Genomic DNA, 20631 nt, shown 5'->3' with positions numbered 1-20631 from the left:
GTTTATAAAATTTGTGGCCAGAAGCTTGTAATTTTACGAGTGCCCCAATCTAGCTTCCCCTTCCTTCAATGAATACAATTCTTTTTGCATACCTTTGACAAGATTCATAAATACATTGACGAAATATTATTAATAGTATCTTGATGACAAATATCATGTTAATCATATCTTGTTAATAAAAAAAAAAGGTAGCAGTTTTAAACAGCAAGTACATACACTGTTAACGACAGTTGCTATCTATTGTTTCAATTTATAAAATAGCATCATAGACACACTTGTTTAAATTATTTAATTTCTTCATTTTTTTTAAAGCTGTAGCGCTTTTAGTTTTTTAGCGCTCCAGGGTTACAGCTTCAGAAATTCATTAAAAAACGTATTACTGGGTTGTTCATTACTTATTATGCCTTATATTATGACAAGTAAAGTAACGAGTTACTTTTTTTTAATGAGTAACGCATAATGGTAACGAATTATTTCAAAAGTGACTTTACCAATTCTAGCGTTATTGTTCTAAAAAATTGTAAAGTCATTATCAAATTGATATTACAAGAATCTAAAAGTAACAGTGACAGCATTACAAGTGACGTGTTACTTTTCATCTATGGATATTTTCTTAAAGCGCTTTCAATAAATGAGTTCATAAAATAGAATTTTGGGAGAAAGAAAGAGAGAACGTAAGAACAAGAAGGGAACACAGGAGAGAGACAGAGAAAGAGAGATTTGCGAGAACCTTTGACCGCACGATGAGCGGGTAGATCGTCTCGACCCGCCTGCGTATTAAGAAACATATAACGAACTCATTAATCATCTTCCGAACGAGAAACCAGAAACAATCTTTGTTGCGCGGAAGGAGGCTGCTGTCGTGGACGGGTGGTACGGGTCACTATCCATTTGTTACGCATCGTTTACAGACAAAAGATCAGCCGATCAGTGGCGCTAATAATCGACGAGGACCCGGAGAATACGATCTCCGTCTTCAATTCCATAACAACAGGCGTTTGATGAAAATCCACATAGGGCAGGAACATTTGGATCGAGACTTCGCCCTGCGGAACGAGGCTTGACGCGACTTTCGATTTTATTCCCGATCCAAACTGTCGCACGATCAAAGGAATCGTCATTCGCGGAGCGGTCGCAGGTGGGAACGGGAATTGTACCTGACGCGGTGAGCAGGTGTCAGCCCTAGAGGTCTATAAATTTGTTTGCTTCTCGACTCGAACGACACATACGAAATGTATCGAAGGGGTGTCTTGGCGCGGCGCGGTGTGGTGCGGCGATTTTACTCGCAGAGAAACCCTCGTCACAATACGACCTGTTGCGTCGACATCGGTAAGAGGAGCAAAGAAAGGCGACCGTAGATTCGGATAGAATTAACGTTTCTTCTTGGAGCGCCTTTCCCCTGCCGTGAGAATTGCCGTGGGTCAAAGCGTGCCGCCGCCATTGTGACAAGGCTTCATTACGCAATCTGAGTTATATACGCGGGTGAGAATGTGCGCCCTATAGCGCAAATATTCCCTTAACGTCAATGGTTCTGTCATCGGTTGGTCATTTAACGATGGGAATTGGCGATTCTTGGATTACTCAGGGAATAGTGCTATTTTTTGTATGCTGGAAAGAATTTCTAGAAATATAGTAAGTACGATAAATAAATAGATTTATTAAAATTATTTAAATCATCAGATTGTTCTTTTTATTATGTATAATATTTTATTTATATTATATCATTTTTAACAAAAAAAAATTTTGATAAAAGTTTATACAACGTGCTTGCGCATATTTTTTTTTAATAACCACATTCTTAATATCATTGGCTGCGTTCAGTAGACTCAACAGTTAAGTGAGCGCTCGCTGCTAAGGTATTCTTCAGATTCTTCTAGATCTAAAATCTGGTTGGACGATCTAAAAGAATACACCAATAACAGTGAGCGCTCACTCAACTGTAGAGTTTGCTGAACGCAGCTATTCTTTTATCCTCGTGTCGTACTCTTTGTTCTTTTTACGTCGGTGGAACTAGTGCTGCAATCTTACGGCAATTCGTAGCACTCACAGCTTTTAAAAAGTCGATAATATCATCGTTAATAAATCTTTTTTTATTATTCATAAAATTATAAAATTGATGTTATTTTATGTTGTCTGCGATGAAGTGATAATTCAGAGGATACTGAACTAATGATGAACTGTATCTAAATTATATGTAAACTGCATACATCAAGTATATAACTATATAACTTACACAAAGAATCAAAATAATATAGAGTATATTTATTGACTTATGCAAATAGAATGCGTATTCTTATGCGACAATACTTAAAGAAGAAAGATGTGAAGCTAGACTGTTCTATTAATTGCTATCTATATTAATCGCTATTACACTTTGGTGAAAAAATTTATATCTTATATATAATACCTAAAACAATTTTTATATTTTAAATTTCTGAAGATTTCTAAAAAGTATTTTCAGTCTCTTCAGATTTGGAAGTTTTCTGCGGAAATTGTAGAATGAGAAATCTTAAAATATTTCAGAATTCATTTTCAGGCTTTTAAAAAAAATTAAGAAATTAAGATAAAAATTATTGTATGTAACAACATCGTTTTGCAGAACGTAGTTTGAAAATTATATCTCTGAGTCTGAGGACTCATTCCCACACTTTATATATTCACGAAGATCTAAAGAGCTAAAAATGTTTCATGATTTTTATAGCAATTTACATTGATACAGTTGAATTGAACAAATTTTGTTTCTTTATATGTTTGGATTTAATCCTCGGTATGAATATTAATTTAAAAAGTATTAACTTGTACAATTGAACAGTAAGTTTCAGTAGCCATTGATTTGAGATAATTACACTAACTAACAGCATGGCGTATTGAAAAAAGAATTATTGTGCGATGCTTACGAGCAATTACGCAATTTTAAACAGTTTCTTTAGATTATCTTTTATAGATTGCACGCTAAGTGTGAAGAATTTAATTATAATTTATACATTGTATCAAATAATGATTATGTTTGAAACGTCGGCCCATTAGGATAAAATAAAAACATAGAGAAGAAAAGAAATGTGTACGATTAATAATAAGATGACGCGATCTCATTATCGAATTATATATAGTATATTTTCTAATCATAATAATACTGTTCCATTAATAACTGTTACATTAATTACAATGCGGTAATGAACTAAACGCGTTACTGATGATTACCAATCTGGGATTAATTACACAAAAACCGAAGAGCTCAGATTCGTCAGGCGCGTACCTTCGCATTGACATTCAAATAGGAAAAGATAATAAACGCAACGTAGATTACGCTGATGTACATTATGTATAAACACATTCGCTCAATCCAGTAGGATAATTCGCGTAATATTGTAGCTAACTACATACAGGAAATTGTCTATGGTACATATGTACTCAAGCACCGGAAATATATAATTATACATTTGATAAAATTCAGAATTTACAGGGATTTGCTCGAAGAACTATCGATTTACTGCGCTTACTTAACATTTATACTTACACTTTTCACGATAATTTTCAACATATTGTTGTGAAAAATATGTACGTGTGTTTGCGTGATCAATCATGTATTTTCGGTGCTTCGTACCACGTAATGCGTTCGCGTATATATTGTCTTGATATTAAACATATAGAAATAATTAAGAGCAAGAGTCATCTCCTCTATCCGAAGGTTTGTTTTCTGAAAAAATACTGCGCTCTGTAAATATGGAACTCTATAGGAAGGATTTACCTTTTAATTGCTTTTAATTCGACAATTCGTACGGCGACATTCGTGACGGGCGCATTCAAGCGTCAAAGCTTATATAAAGAGTATGTTAACGTCATTTATTTTTCCGCTTCTTTGATTCCTACGCAGTGTAAAATTTGTTGCTTGTCTCTCCTCCAAATACTAGCGTATTGCACGTAATTTGCGTTTTGTTACGTGTTTGGATGGTCGTGGGAAGGAATGTATATACGAAATCGTTGTTCGTGGTTGGGTGATGAGGATGAAGATGTATATCGTGAGATATAGGCTGCTTTCCTTTTAAAAATCACAATTGACACGAATGTCATTCTATTTTTATTATTCTTTATTAAATGTCAAGAAGGGTAGAACAACATTTGTGTCGACTGATCTCCTAAAGGGAAAACAGCTACAAACAGTTTCAGTTTACGATAATGCGGATGACTCACTAGTCGTAAGAAACGAAAAGACGCGATGAACGAAGCATTGATGTAGGAGGGATGAAATGTCTATATGAAGGTAAATGCACAGTAAAAGTGAAGAGATAGTACGAAAACATTTAGCTTAAGTTTTTTTGTACACTGAGATGTAATTGACTAGCTCTACGAATGGAAAACATTGATTTTTGGGTATTCGAGGCCCGAGACTAGATATCAGGAGACCTTTTGCTTAAAAAGCAACCCCTCGTCTACCAAACTTTCGTAATTAACAGCGATTGCACATTATAAAGTTCCTGCAGATATAACTCATTCTTCCTTTACATCATTTAGAAGGTATTTATAATAAACTTTCATTTTTAACCAATTGAATCAATTTTTTCGACTTTATAAATAATCCTAGTTATTGCACTTGCCCGGTAATATAGTCGCTAAAAATAATTTCTTCGTCATATTGCATTTCACGATGAGTAATTAATAAATAATATATTATAATATACGGAACATTAGAGATATTATTTCGAATATGGCACTCTAAGGATCAATAATACAAGCATCTCTCAATATCTAGCCCGTTGAGAAGCCACGTCGACCTTAGCTACTTATGGATGGATTACATGTGTTGGGCCTTTACGGGCATAAAAATTCTACACGAACAAGAGAACTCCCTTCACCCATCGTCTGCTCTACTTACAATACGCTTACTAAAAACTAACTTACTACGATAATAGATACAATCACGGTAAAGACTTTCGATTCGCGATTCTGTAGCGGTTCAACGCGAGACTACTGACGTCAGCGGTAGCGACTATAATCTCTTAGAACACAAGCCTTCTTTTATACTTTTACAGTGCCTTCCAAATTCTTGCACTTTGTAAGAGCTTTTAAAAAATTTTTGCTTTGCTACGTTACTTTATTTTAATATAAAGTAAACAATAATACTTACTCAAGTAGCAAGATGACATTTTAATAACGTCATATTGATGTTAAAAATGTCATTGAGATGTTTTAAAACATTTTTTGACGTCACTTTACTACTTGAGTATTTTATACAATTGTGGACTTTAAAGTTTTGTTTTTACTGTATTTTAAAATCATCAAATTGTATTGAAATATTTGAAATGTTAGCGAGCGAATATTTGGAAGCGAACAGTTTGGGTACAGTTTTGGCATCTTTGAAATATTATCTTTCCAAGTAAATTGGCAAATATAAATTATCGTTAACTTTTCGGGAACACACATATATGTAACATTTTATTTTTAAGATCAATAGTTCTCGCATGTTTTCTTTGGTTTTGTTCCAGTCATTAAGAATAGTAAATTTGGTTTGCTAAAGAATTACATTCTACTGATTTGCTTCACAAATATAAGTTAAAATTTTTTTATAAAAATCTATATACTGCAGAATAGAAAAATCGGTTAGGAATAACACAGTGGAGCAATCACGAGTCGATTGTAATCTTCGAATGACATATAGAGTATTTCATAATTTGCGTCGATTAATTACAATAAATGCTATTCTTTAATGAAAAACGAGTCAAAAAGCCCTGAACCGTTTTTTCTCCTTAATGGAGGAGGTATTATTAAATACGTCTGTCTTAATCCACGTCCTTATTTCTAAAGAATAGCGCTATATAATTATTAAACGCGAATTATGGGATATCGTGTGTATATCTTCCATCCTATAATATTTTAAGCTTACGCATCTAACATTAACTCTATATCATATTTTACGCACATTGAATTTTCACATTCGATGGCAGTTGAGCGCAGATCAGGCCAATTGATTTTGCAGATGTTTACCTGCAAATAACTTGAAGTTTTGGCGGTCAGGGAGCTTAGTATCTTATCCTTATAAATAAATTACGTATTGTAAAGTGAAAGACGGATGCGTTAATAAATATAGGACTGCGACACGACATTTTATCAATCGTGTTTTTATCAATAATTATTGAAAAATCAGTGCAATCTCAATCGCCGACTTGATCTGCGCTTCTATTTGAACATTCATCTTTTTACAAACTCACACTGAGAACGCTCGAATCAGGCAGTTCAATATGAACTCACGATTCGTAAATATTATGTTTTGCGGCTTTACTTTAAACACACACGTTTGACATACAATAGGAATAATAATTTGACATGTTTGTTTCCAAGTTAAATATAAATGAATATTAATCTTTTACTTAAAAAGGAAAAATTTTCTACATTTTTTATAAATCATAAATAAATATCAATAAATTAATAATTTATAAATTACTAATGGAGAAATATAAAATGCATAAAAAAATAATACGATAAAATAATTTCCTATAAATTTAATGATAATTTTGTAAATACGTATTTAATTATTTATTTATTTATCTATCTATCGGCACATTAAATTAAAAGTGTAAAGATCTTTATATTTCTCATCTAATCAGCGATTATATTATTACATATTACTTTCTGCACGATAAAATTTAACATAAATATTTGAAAACTTCTCTTAAATGAATAGTTTCGGAAATAATTGTTTGCTTCCATACTTTTTCCCCACCCTGTATATATATTGCGCATTGATATATCGATGGCATTTGCCAGAAACAATGGCTATGCTTTGGCATGTTATACATTATTTTTCTTTCGATTTCTATTTCGACATTGATAATACAACATAGAGAATATAACGCAAATAGTAATAATAATTAACAAACTTTAACGAACGAAAAAAGTCAACAATTACAACCAATTCTATACAAAAGACATATTTGCTCTGTAACGAAGAACACATATATAAAATTAACTTGTTTAACTTTAATTATACTAATAATAAAATAAATGAGGATAAACTTCGAAAAAATCAATCTGTTCAAGCATGAATTTTATCAAGGAATATTTGTAAAACACCACAGCTTGGAAAAATTGGACTGCACGAACGCTTTCCTCAATCATCCTCTCGTACTTTTCTTATTACTAACAGTGCGCGGATGACTCAGCTAAAGTGGACCATCGATCATCCTTAGAAGATATGCGGCGCGAGCTGTAGCTTCCAAAGAGAGACCGGCCTGGCGAACACCGTGACTTGGCCCTTTTCTTTGCCACCGACCAAAAAAACATACAAAGGTGCTGGTCCGTAGGAAGGTGTTTTAGCGTCGGTTGCACCCCCCGCCGCTACCTTTGCCCTTTGCCTCTCAGCCCTCGACGCGCTCACCGCTCTTCTCGATGGCGAACCCAATGGCAGACTCTTCGGTGGCGCTCGGGGCACCCTTCTAATCTCTTGAAGCTCCAAGAGCTCCGCAAATGTTTGTGAAGCTGATCTTCCAGGTTCATCCTCTAATACGCTATCGGGCGGACTGTTCAGCAACTTGGCATACTTTCCATCCTGTTGTTGTTGTTGCTGTTGTTGTTGTTGCTGCTGCTGCTGCTGCTGTTGATGATGTTGATGATGATGATGGTGATGATGATGGCCAGATTTGGTTTCGTCCAGACCAAGGTAGTTCGGATTACAGAAACCGAATTGGCCCTCTCGTATCGTCGATGAAGTGACAATCGGTCTGTGTGGCTTTGATCTCCTTCCGGACACCCAATCATCTTCCGCGAGCGGATCACCCGGACTTCTTGCCTCGATACTCGCGTAATCCGATGTCGATTCTTCGCCTTCTTCAAGATCAGCGAATCGAACGGAGGCGGACGTAGGGATCTTCGTCGTTGTCGGAGTTTTTGGCGTTTGCAGAGCGGCTTCGTAAAGATGCGAGCTGTAACTCTCGCCGCGAGTGGGTTGACAAGCTTGGTGAATCGCTGCGAAATCTCTGTAACGAACGGATGTAAGAATCTTAATGTTTAATAAAAATGCATGCAGTTATTTAATAAAGGCAGTTACCGTCTTTCTTCTTGAACTTCAATCAGTCTTGACGTGGGCGGTTCCTTGCGCTCCTCATTGTCACTATTCTCATCCGGATCAACGAAGACCAATCTAGCAGCCTCTACAGGCGTGAGAACAGGAGTTGGTAACGTCAAAGCACGAAAGTTTGGCACCGAAATAGGATCTCTGGTCATACTAGAAGTATTGTTAATATTGCTAACATCAACCGTCCTCGCCGTTCCTTCCGACGCTTTTTGTCTTCGGCGGGCCAGCGTGTTGGCGCTGCGAGATTTTACCATTCCCGTGGAGGGTTCGACCACTTCGACGTCCACTTGCTGAAAAGGATAATACGTGTTTGCCTGCATGCAGGCCTAATTGGAAGATAAGTGCGTATCTACTAACAATGAGAACACGTATTTCGAGGATTTTACGTTGATACGCATACCTCTTGAGGGCTTTCCTCATTATCGTCATGTCCACTGAGAACTGAGTAACTGCACTTCGTCGGATGACTGAGCCTCGACAGATTTATTTGCGATAATTTTGAAATTTCCCTGAGAAAGCTGGGCCTGGCAGAGGGTGCCTCGTTTGGTGATATTCTATTGCTCGACAGTCTAGGCCTTTGGTTTCTCAGCCTCGGTTTTGAATTGTCGATACCTGTTCCGCGAATCAGTAATTCGGATACTGCGAGAGCGACGCTTTCAGCTCTCGGCTGCGGTTTCGGTCCTGGTACTGACAGCTTCTCCCAGGTTTCTGTACCTATCGAAATATTTAAATATTTTACATCATGAAATGTTTAAAGTTTAAATGATAATTAAAAACAATTATTTTTAATATATACTTATTTATATTGCATGAATAACGTATTTAATTATTTTTAATATCTACTTATTCATTTCCTTGGCCATTTTATTAATCTCTTTAGACCTGATTGTATTGGAACCATGTTAAAAATTTCTTTTTTAAATTTAATTCTAGGGCACTTTAATAACATAATTCATACTAAACAATTTTTTTCAAAATTTTGACTATTTTTCATGTACATCTGATCTTAGATAATGTTAATAGAATTAAATAAATTCGTATAACACAAATCAAACTAACCACTCCTTATAAATCAAAGAATTGGAAAGAATACGGGCTTTAGGAGTTAGGCGTAGAAGACGGTCAGTCGGTGTCGTTCGTACACAGTAATAATCCTTCTGACGAGATTTTTTATTACTTCACAATTTTTATTAGTAAGACGGTCAGTCGGTGTCGTTCGTACACAGTAATAATCCTTCTGACGAGATTTTTTATTACTTTACAATTTTTATTAGTACTAGCTAATAACTAAAAAGTGATTCACTCTGTCTGATACCGACTGGCCAACATATCAGGAACTGGTTCTTGAATTATTCATGATAATGTTTGCGATACGGTACTTTGTAATTGTGATGAGCGTCCCTATTTTCGAGACAATTAATTATATTATTAAAGTTTTTTGATAAATTAGTTTCTATATTCTTTAAAATTCGACATTTTTAATATTTCCCTTCTTTTTCATTTTCCTTTTCTTTCTTTTTATTTAATTCTGGCATTGAAATTCTCGATGTAGGGAAGCTCACCATGACAGGATAACTTTTACTTTATATATGTTAGTTTGTGTTTGCTCTGAGGAAGGCTCAAAACTGAGTCGAGAAACATGTAAGCGCGTTTGTTAAATAAAGAAGTTTCAAGCTTCATAAGTGTATTATTTGCGCGTGTCTTCTGCGCCTGACTCCTAAAGTCCGTATTCTTTCCAATTCTTAGAATTAAATAATTTCAACGGATAATATCTTCAAATTTGGTATACATTATAATAAGGTCTAAAGGTTGATGCTTTACGTATATATATGTAATGAGCTAAACTTTTACATGTTTTAAAAACAATAAATTGATTTATGGATATCATGTAATAATATATATTTAAAACTTTTATACTATGACAATGTGGCAACGCATACCAAAATGAAATCTCCATAGTTCGTTTGTCGCCAAACCACCGCTCTCACCGCCAAAGATCAACATGCAACTTGGCAATCTGCACGCTGCGTGACCATGAAGAGGTCCGGGACCTGGTTTGTTTTTCAACATGGACCACGAAGCACTGTTGACGTCCCATCGCCAGCAATCGTTCCTTTCTTGAAGATCCGTCATCCCACCGTAAATGTACATCGCATCACCGTGCAAAACCGCTGAATGCTTATGTCTTGCAGCCGGCCCGCTTTCGCTCGACGAAAGCAGATGCCAAGATTCAGTTTCTGTAATGTTAAACAAGTTCGGAGTCGCTATGCATTATTATTGATCGATTTATATATGAGATACATAACGAGTGTTATACCGAAATGGAAAGACCACAGTTCTGAGGAGCTTCCACGTAAATCTTGATAACCGCCGTATATGAGCATTTGTCCGCGATGTACCAAGGCGGTGTGGCCTCTTCGACCTCTAGGAATCACGCAACCCCGTTGAGCTCTCACCTTTCTCCATACATTTGTCTGAAAATTATAATCATTCGTAATCAGATTACTTAGTTTTTTAATGTTTGATTTATTCCTCTTAAGGAATTTTTTTTCCGATTACAAACGAACTTGATTCCACATCTCTGTATTTTTGCGAATACTCGTAAAGATGATATATAAGACCGGTCTGCAACAAAAGGGATAAAGATCTCTAATTTGTAGCCCTCCAATTCTGCCGTTTGAATAGCCTCGGCTTTAACTCTTGGGGCTGCGATAATCGCCATTGCTACCGCCAGTGAATAGAGATGCGAAAATTATTCTCTCACTAGTTGCAACGCGACTTGTGATAAATATTTCATTTGTCTAAATTGTATGCTTACAAAGTATGTACTATAGTAAAACTTTGACTGTTTAAGTATTCATTAAAGAAATATCTCTGTCTCTCCTTTGTTTTTAATACTTTTTTAATAATTTATATGTTAATAAAAGCAAAGTAGAAACGGTATTTTATCGTTTAACTATATAACATTTAAAAAAATATATAAAATATTAAATTGTCTTGCAATATTCTATTTCATGCGAAAAATATTTATTTATACGAATTGATATTTATTTATACGTTTCACACTGATGTTGCAGATGTAGCGTAGCAACATACATAAAATTATTGCAGATGAGAGGCGTAGTCGGTATTCACTGGTGAATATTTGAGCTTGGTAACGCATTCATAACTCGGTGACTTTCATCCAGTCACAAAAAGCATGGCGGCTGGTTAAAGGAATGTACAAAATATGATATGCAAAGCCATAAGCAAAGTATTATAAAATCTTAGCGTTGACACACACTACTTTCTTGACTATAACGTGGATATATCAGGATATATGCGTTTGAAATAGGATAAATAATTCGAAAAATACATAGAATATACACAAAAATGTTATTAGACAGTAAAACCTTCTCTGATTATGATCTTCGGTTATTTGTATGTGTATATATAGGATTATTAAATTTAACTTTATATATATTATATATATATATATATATATATATAATTTTATGCATATGTAAAATTTGTAATATCTTTATTCTGTCAAATCTATAATATACGATAGGGATATTTCATTTAAACAGTCCTGCATTATTTATGCGATACTATAAAAAGACTTATAATTCTTAGTTCGTGTAAGAATATTCGTGTAAGAATATTCAAATATCGTTATATAGGTGGATAGTAGATTTATTTTTATCTTGCCGTTACCTTGGAACAATTTCCATGAAAAGTATGCCCTAGAAAAAAGCATTCTTCGCGTGTCCATTATATTTACACATATCGATGAAATCAATACGTTGCCTCCCCTCCTCGAAGAGATTTATCGCTTAGTCTAGCAGAAAATTTGAGCGTGCGTATCATAAAACTGGCGTTTTAAAATCGCATTAGCCTTCTTCTTTCGAAATACCATGGTTCATGGAATTGCGACATGAACAAGTGGACCGTATAACTGTCCGGTGAATACACTCGAGAGGATCATTCTCTTTCGCGTAATGAGAATTATAATTGAGATGAGGATGAGATACAAGTTTCCAGTATCAACTTCAGATTCACCCAAGAGATGATCAAGTAGCTTCAATCCATCGGCTTTAGACGTGCGCTTTATGTAATTACTTTCGACACTCTTAGCTAGCAACGGCTATCTCTCTAACTATTCTTTGACATACTCGTATCATAGGGATACAGAAATCAACGTGCTTCGGAACAGACATTACCCCGAGCAAGGTAAAAGACCTCGTGATTATTATTACACATCAAAAGGAGCACCGGTGTCCGTTCCGCTCTTCAAGGGAGCGGATATGAATATATCTACTACCCTCGAGATATTTAGCCATGTTTATGAGTACATACTTGTCACATATTAGAATAACTGACATTTTATGATATGAATTTTTGAAAAAAGTTTATGAACCGTAAGAAGATTCAAATAAATATCAATCTTATCACAAATTATCATAGTATAAAATAGCCTTCGTTACTCTTGAATTTTAAAGAATTTCGTCGTAAATTACAATTGTAAAGGAAATGGAATGCTACAACGCCTTCTTTCACTTCCTATTCTGAAAACAAGGTACAGTTTTAACGAAGTACACAGAGAGAAAGTGAAAGAGACAGGGAGGTAAAGAAAGTAGGGAGAGAACAAACGCGCCGAGCAACCCTCCGGCTTAGCCAATCAGGTTTGTCTGACGCATTCGAAACGCAGATTTCAATAATACACAGCGAACAGACAGAAACAGCGAAGGGATACATTCGTATTTCCTCCATGGTCCAATGATTAAAAACAAATGGACCAAGAGTAACCATGGTAACTCAACCCAAAAAATCTCGGGATAAAGTACGATAGAAAAAGAATTGACGTTCTCCCGTTCAATACAATTTTGTTTCATCTAATAGAATATAACAAAATATTCTTCTTTATTTATATAATTTGTAAAATTGGAAGCTTGCATTATTAACATCAAGTAAAGGTCACATTTGTTAAAATAACAAAACATTTTATTGAATCCAATAATGTTGTTTATTTAAAGAGGAATGAGACAGCGAAAAAATAAGACACATTCTCGCAAACAGAGATGGGCATGTATTTGAAATACTTTTATTTGAAAAACAGTATTAGTAAGACAATTATATTTTGTATTTTGTGTTTGTTCAGAGTACATGAAAATATTTTGTATTTTGTATTTCATGGGAGCATATAAAAGTATTTTGTATTTTATATTTTAGTATTAATAACAAAAGATTATGAAAGTATTTTGTATTTTGTATTTCAAATACTAACATTGATAATCAACCTTATTATTTGAATTACAAGATACAAAAAGCTTTCAGTCTTTCGATATTAAATACAAAATACGTAATACTTTTATGTGATCCGCTAAAATAAAATATACAAAATATGCTTATATTGCAAATAGTGTGTTTTAAATAAAAGTATTTCAAATACATGCCCAACTCTGTTCGCAAACAATGAAAACTACGCAAAAGAGATCGTGAGAATAACGCGGTAGATGTAACCTATCGAGTGAAAGAGATAACCAACCATTGCTGACGAAGGAAAATTAAATGTGACTGAACAATTATCCGCCTAATATTAAAGTGCATATCAAATCATACAACGCAATTTAGTGCAAACTTGTAGATTTGTAGTAAAAGAATGTACATGAATAAGATTAAACGGTTTTATTTAACTATTGATAGAATTAAAATATAAATTTATAGACGGTTTCTTAAATAAAAAAAAACCAACATTTCAACTTTTCCATCTTAAAAAAAAAAGAAAATAACCGATAGAACGAATTGATGACGCGTGATGTTTCGTATCCTTCGTTTGATGCAGGCTTATTAATTTTTAATGCCTCGCACGTGAGTGGCAACTACCCTTGGGAAAATGAAGCCCTGCCTAGTTTCAAGGGTATGAATCGGAGAGAAAGCCTGTTAACACCAGCTGCTGCCAAAAACCACCCTCGACTTAAATTGCTCTTGAAGGCCCCGCGAAAGACGTATCTCTGAATATTGTATGAAATTAGAGGACAGTCAGCAAATGTTAACACTGTCGTACAAGAAAAGTGAATAACAGTCAACATAAAATTTTATAACATCATAAATATATATATATTATATATATCTATATCTTCTTAAAGCCGAGAGAGAGAGAGAGAGAGAGAGAGAGAGAAAGGGAGGATTGATTTTATATAGTATATATATCTCAATAAAATTTAATGTGCCTACGTTTTTTCTTAAAATTTATTTCATTATATGTAATTAGCTTATTAAAATTACTAATTTATTTTTAAATTTTTAACTTCTGAAGTATTATTTGTTTACTTAGAAAAATATTTTAATTAGATTTTTTCAAAACTGTTGAGTCCTTTTTCCCTCGATATCCTTTATCACGAGATTTACTATAAATGGAAGTTATATAAAATTTAATTGACATATTGGAGATAGTTCAAATTACATAAATTTATTACATAAGCTATAATCATTTATTAGCTAGTAATTGCTTAGGATATCATCAAGTTGATATCTTGAAGTTACTGAGATCCAATACCGCAACTACATATATATTCTAGAGATCGATTGCAATCTAGTGGTATTTTCGAAAATTTAAGTAATGCTAGTTATTGAACATACTATTCTATCAGGGAAAGAACTCATTCATTATCGATGTTGATGCATTTTTGTCATTCTCTTAATATGAATGAAGCATTCTCGATTGTTATCGAGAACGCAATACATTATATCAATCAAAGTCGAAAAATTAATTTCCCCAGATAGACGATATTTAACGTACTATAGTAAATTCATGACATAGACTTCTGATAACTTGTAGAAAATAAGTATTCTTGACTTGTAGAAAACTTTGATAAAAAAAATACGATGATAATTAGTGTACTAGTTAAATTTATTTATTTATTTAATTTCGGATGTTTGTAACATGTTTCCGAGATATTTCCGCAAGAATAATATGTTTTATTTAAAATTCTCTATCAAGATTTCAATTGAATTTGTTATCAAGATTTAGTTAAGAACGACCCATGCGGTCTGATTAAATGAGACGACGAGCAGTCTCCGAATAGCCTTTGGGCAATCGCCATAGCTGTTTCGGTGATCAGAAGGAAGCACCCTTCGATTTAGTAAACGAGACGGAGGGCAATATTGGACCACTGCGCCAAAGTTGATTGACAATATCGCGCATCGATACCTTTCCCTTTCCTTTAAATTTGAGGTGTACCCGAATATAGATCCAGATTATAATCTCATATCAATTAAACAATGTAAATAAGTAAAAAAATCGAACTAAAATATATAATTCTTCCATTATCTGATTACATTAAAATAATACTATATCGAACTGCGATCAACATGCATTTTGTAACTTGATACTCTTTAGTGAATATTAATTGTAATTTGATTCAATGTCGAGACAAATTCCTTTTATGTCTTGGGGCGAGTCGCCAATTTTTAATGTTAATTTGTAACTTGTTGGATAGAAATATTTATAAGATAATTTTAATGTTTCGAATAGATTACAACATCAAATCTGTTAATCTGATGGTGATTTTTTCTTGGGCATGAAGGGATTGATATTTCGAAATTGTATTGCTGAGGATGGTTCCAAAATGAACTGAAACGTACTATTATTTTTTTGGAATAAAGTTTCTATTTTCTGGATTAAAGATTTAAGATTGCGTATTAACTACTACGCTGACTCTCATTCGCCCTGTTTTTTTTTTTAATTTTTTGTTGAATTTGGGAGAATCCGTAACAAGATTACATTATTACTATTTAAAATAATATAATCATTTAACTATTTATTATATAAATGACGCACGTAATAAGCGTATGAGTTGCATATTACAAAATATTAAAATATTGTACATCTTTTGTTAAAAATAAAATTCTTTGTTAAAACGCGAATTAAAGTTACTATAACATTATAATAATAAGACCTCTTATGTGGGAAAGATAAATTATTAGGAAATGTTATTTTCGTAAGCTGAAATTGGTCGAAGTCTATAATAGATCAGTCCCGTTTATATGAATTTACAACAAGCAACATCGATTCCGAGCTTCGCTCATTTCGCATGATTGATTTTCCGCACGCGAGACGTTTCCCTCGTAAACGGAAGAGGCCAACCACCCCGTCTTGCTCATTTCGTGTCGTACGTATTATTCTCCCCAAGGAGTGCTTGGACAATGTGTGGAGCACAACAGGATAACAACGGTAGCTCGGTGAATTTCTACACGTGCTCGATTCGCGAGTCACTATTGGCAGGATAAGCCTCGGTTGCCCTTGGCAGCTTGTCACCCGCTGCTAAAATCATCCCTCTGTGTCACCACAGAGGCAAGGGAAAGTGACACGCTACCGCGTAAAACTCGTAACCGATGACGTTGCTATCGATTAAGCGACGTTTCTCGAGGGTGCGATTTTTTCGTCTCTCGTTCTCGCTGCTTTCTCGACGAGGCTCCCCTCATCGTAGGGAAGATCATTAAGAGTTTTCTCAATGTAGTACGACGCTGGCTGTTGAGATCGTTATCAGAAGTGGGAACATATACACGGAGAGAATTTTTTCTTAGAATTTACCCTGAAAATATGACAATCGTGGGACAACATTGTATTTCGAAGAATTTTGATATAAATCTCTCTCATTCATTAATAAAACTACAATAAAGTATAAAATAAGTTTGATCAATTTTACTGAAGTGCATGGTAAAAATCTTTAAAACATTGTATTGTACCACAATCACCATATTTTCAGGGTAAATTTTAAAAGAAAATTCTCTCCGTGTACTGATATTTATCTCCACAAAAGCGTTCTATAGGCAATATTATTCGCGCGACTTAATTCCTATTTTTACAGAAGCAATTACATTCTACAATTATATTTTGCGAAGTATCACCTTGACGTTATAAACCCAGAGTGGCGTCTCCGTTCCCGCAGAGAAACCCAGTTCGCCGCCGAAAACGTAGAGGCAATCCTTATACGCCACTGCGCTATGTTCCTGAAGAGCCGGCGGTCTTTCGCCGCCCGGATGCAATTCCTCCCACTTGCTTTCCGCTGAAAAGGAAACAAAGAAAAGCTTGTCACGTAATCCGACATTCTTATCCTTTAGGTTATGTATGCAGCTATTATGGAAAGTGCACGTGTTACAAATGCACAAGAACGCAAGACGTCGAGCTTTTCTAATATACTCGTTGCATTTTCATAACCGACTTTTATCCCAGCAGAATTCATATACCCCCCTACATTTTATTTTTAAAATTCAATCGTTTTTCAACGTAACAGGATACTTTCTATAAATAATAATTAAATTTTGTATATACTTCTTATTTTAATAATTGATATCACAGGCGAGTGTTTTATATTTCGTAACTTTTCACAATTAATAATTTAGCTAAATATATTCTTTATACACGATAAGACGGAAATAGAGGGAAGATCTGAGTCTTCGATCGTAATGTTCGTGAAGAGAATATTAAAAATCTTTTGTATATCTAGCTTTTTAATAAAACAGACGTCTGAGCGTCCTTCAAAACTATCGTGAAAAAGAAGCCTGAATTCCCCTGACGAAAGTATAAAAGATATAAAAGCGAGAAAAGCTCGCTCGAGTAGTGCATAAATTTGCGTTTTTTATCGAGATATTATTCTGACGGGTATCTACAAAGAGAGATATTGCTGCACGCGCCAATTATTATTTCTTCCTCCATTCGCGTATCGAATTGATTTTATGCCTCTTTTTGACATAATCTTATTCTTGTGTTCCAGACGATAGCTATCGGTCGACACAAGAAGCTTTCTATTAGATTTTATTCTATTAAATTTGGATTTAAAATCAGATCGTGGAATCTTTCTATTCATTTATTTTATTAAATTATTTTTTAAAAGAGTTTTATATCCTATTCTTTCATGAGCACGTCCTTCTCTATAATTTCACATCTTTCATATTGTGCCTTTTTTTCATCTCACGATCCTCATTCTGTCCCTTCCATTTAACATCTTCGGTATTCATCCAGAATCGCTTTGAGGGGAGAATGGTAATATCCATAAATAAATGAGAGAATAAAACATGTGTGATTCGTGAATGACATTTGTGCCGACATTGTCATCTAATTTCGCAATATTCTCGAAAGCTTCAGCTTCTCCTCAGAACGTGCTCGAGAACAAAGAATCTGGGTAAGGACCGTAACGTGCCGACTGAAGCATCTTCGGTACCTCTAGAATGATGCTAGATGCCCGACATTGATTACTTAGTAATATACGTGTCGTATCTTGTTTTGGTAGTGAAACGAACAATACCTCTTTTTGTCTAAACGCATGCTTTGCGAAATAGCAACGTGTTCGAGCACACAGTAAATCCGAATGGGTGGATATACTGGATATGCTTTGTATAACGATTTAGCCATTAAAGTCACTTTTGCCTCTGTTTAAATATCTTTACAATATAAGCGGGAATATTGAAGATTTTTACGCAGAACTTTATATAAAAAAAAATTTACATTTTCTAAGAAAATGACTACGTTCAATAGAAAAACAGCTTTTCAACAGTTGTAAAATTCTTTAATGTGATTATATACTTAGATCTAGTGAAGAACTAAGAACAACAATAAATCATATTAAAGAATCTTACAATAGATGCAAAGCTGTTTATCTGCTGAACGCAGTCAACAAAAATATAATTATAAAATTAATTTTGATATTCCTTTTTCTCCTCTACAACTTTTTTTTCTATCAATTAAATCTCTTTATAAAGTCTTTATTTGTCTCTGTCCAAGAATAGTTACTCCTTTAATAATCCGAAAATGGAAGATGCAATAAAAACCGGTTTTTCATCTGGAGTACCTACTCTTGTGATTCTTCGAGTTATCACAATATTTTTGCGAGATCAAGTAGAGCGACAAAGCCGGGCTTTTAAAATAGGGGGTAGAAACAGCCAGGAACATTGTTTGCCCCAGGAAACGAAGCGCTACTCGCCAACCCTTTCGCTGCTGCTTCAATATTCACTCGAACAAGCACGGCCGAACAATACCCTCTGATTAAGAGACCCGGTCGTGCAAGCACAAGCGAAACGAATTCGTGTTATATCGACTATACTTGACTTCATAAATCATCGTTCTTCTCGCAATTGCTTTAAGACGCCAACGTTTATTCTTTTAAATGATCTTACGTAGTATCATAAGAATAGGCTAATCCTTGGTTTCATTAATCAAAATATACAGAACATGATAAAAAGAGTTATAATATGAGATTTTAATTGTTCAGAAGCGGGATAAGACGTTAACTCCCCTCCCTGTGTTAGGAATGAATGCGGATAAAAGCGAATGGAACATTTCAGGCGGAGGAAAATCTCTCCCTGTCATGTACATAAGCCACCGATTATGGCCGGCGGACGCAATTAATTCACGTATGTCTGATCTCCGTGGAAACACCACGTAATTGTGGAGTAGCATCCGCGGATTTAACTGATGTACGTAGGCTTTAATAATGGTGCATTATTGATCAGACTGAACCCCGTTCAAATTCCGTCGCGCACCCTCGTCCTAGGGGGTGCGTCAGGAGATGCGATGGGGTGCGCTGGTCAGAAACGACGTTGGTATTATATCGCGTACTTGGAGCCACTCGAAATACTGCAGTATCACTCTCGAAAATTATTGGGATTTTTTATGTTCTCGAAGCGACGCATTGCTAATAATCGTACCTTAATATTTAAAGACACAGATTGATGTAATACGCGCGATGGTGTACGAGCTGCCATACAAGCGCAAACATTTAAAGGCTCACCAAGGCTGTATCGCCAGAGATCTTTGAGAGGTAAGTTTCCATTTCGACCACCGAGAAGATATACGTGACCGGCAAGTAAGGTGGCACTATGCTTGCTCCTCGAAGGTGGTGCTGGTCCATTTTCAGTGCCAGCTGCGGTAACCGAGCTCCACATTTTCTTCCTGAAACAAAATACAGAAATCATTTTTTACCGCATCCATTGTCTTTTATCAACGGAAGATCGTTGTCAGAGAAAGATTTATTACAGTAACTAGCTTTATTAAAACATTTGTAACACGGTGGCCTTATCTCAAGTCAGTTCGCGCCTCTTAAGCGCTCAAGAGATTAAACAGTATCCTGATTGATATAGATAGTCTTGTAATAGCATCGGTTTCCCCTTGGTCTTTCGTGACATCTTATTCTCTCGCTTTCTGAATGTTTCCTCGTCCTCAGAATTACTACCGAGAGAAGGAAGTCGTTCTCTCAAAAGCTGGGGATAAAATACATTCGCTCGGCTACTGCTTCTTATTATTTGTCTTGTACCTTCTCATATATATGATATTTTTTTAGACATTAATGAATTTAGAGAACAAATAAATTAATTGCTATTTGTTTTCATCTTCATGATGAGTATATTTCTTTTAACTACTTTTTGACTATAGTCTACTTAATGCTAATTAACGCATTAATAATTAATTGAAATATTCTTTGATCCATTAATTAGTGCGATTCTTTCTTCTGATTGGTTAATTAAATGTCTCGAAGCATTTATATAATAATGCTAAATAAACTACATTCTTTACACTGAAAAAA

The 20631-nt window shown here is 34.7% G+C and overlaps 1 protein-coding gene across 1 annotated transcript in view; it reads right to left on the bottom strand.

Annotated features, from left to right (window-relative positions):
• LOC108765658 (uncharacterized) overlaps positions 1 to 20631 on the bottom strand; it is a 38798-nt gene that overhangs the window by 10721 nt on the left and 7446 nt on the right. Inside the window, 9 exon segments of the mRNA XM_018514471.1 lie at positions 925 to 1094; positions 2920 to 2924; positions 7393 to 7970; positions 8042 to 8358; positions 8469 to 8782; positions 10009 to 10305; positions 10386 to 10542; positions 16961 to 17118; positions 19840 to 20000. Coding sequence (XP_018369973.1) covers positions 925 to 1094; positions 2920 to 2924; positions 7393 to 7970; positions 8042 to 8358; positions 8469 to 8782; positions 10009 to 10305; positions 10386 to 10542; positions 16961 to 17118; positions 19840 to 19993 — 2150 coding nt within the window. The 5' untranslated portion in view covers positions 19994 to 20000.

The sequence above is a fragment of the Trachymyrmex cornetzi genome, unplaced genomic scaffold, assembly GCF_001594075.2.
Source record: "Trachymyrmex cornetzi isolate Tcor2-1 unplaced genomic scaffold, Tcor1.1 scaffold509, whole genome shotgun sequence".
Taxonomy (NCBI): Eukaryota; Metazoa; Arthropoda; class Insecta; order Hymenoptera; family Formicidae; genus Trachymyrmex; species Trachymyrmex cornetzi.
This window is presented reverse-complemented; position numbering and strand designations above follow the sequence as displayed.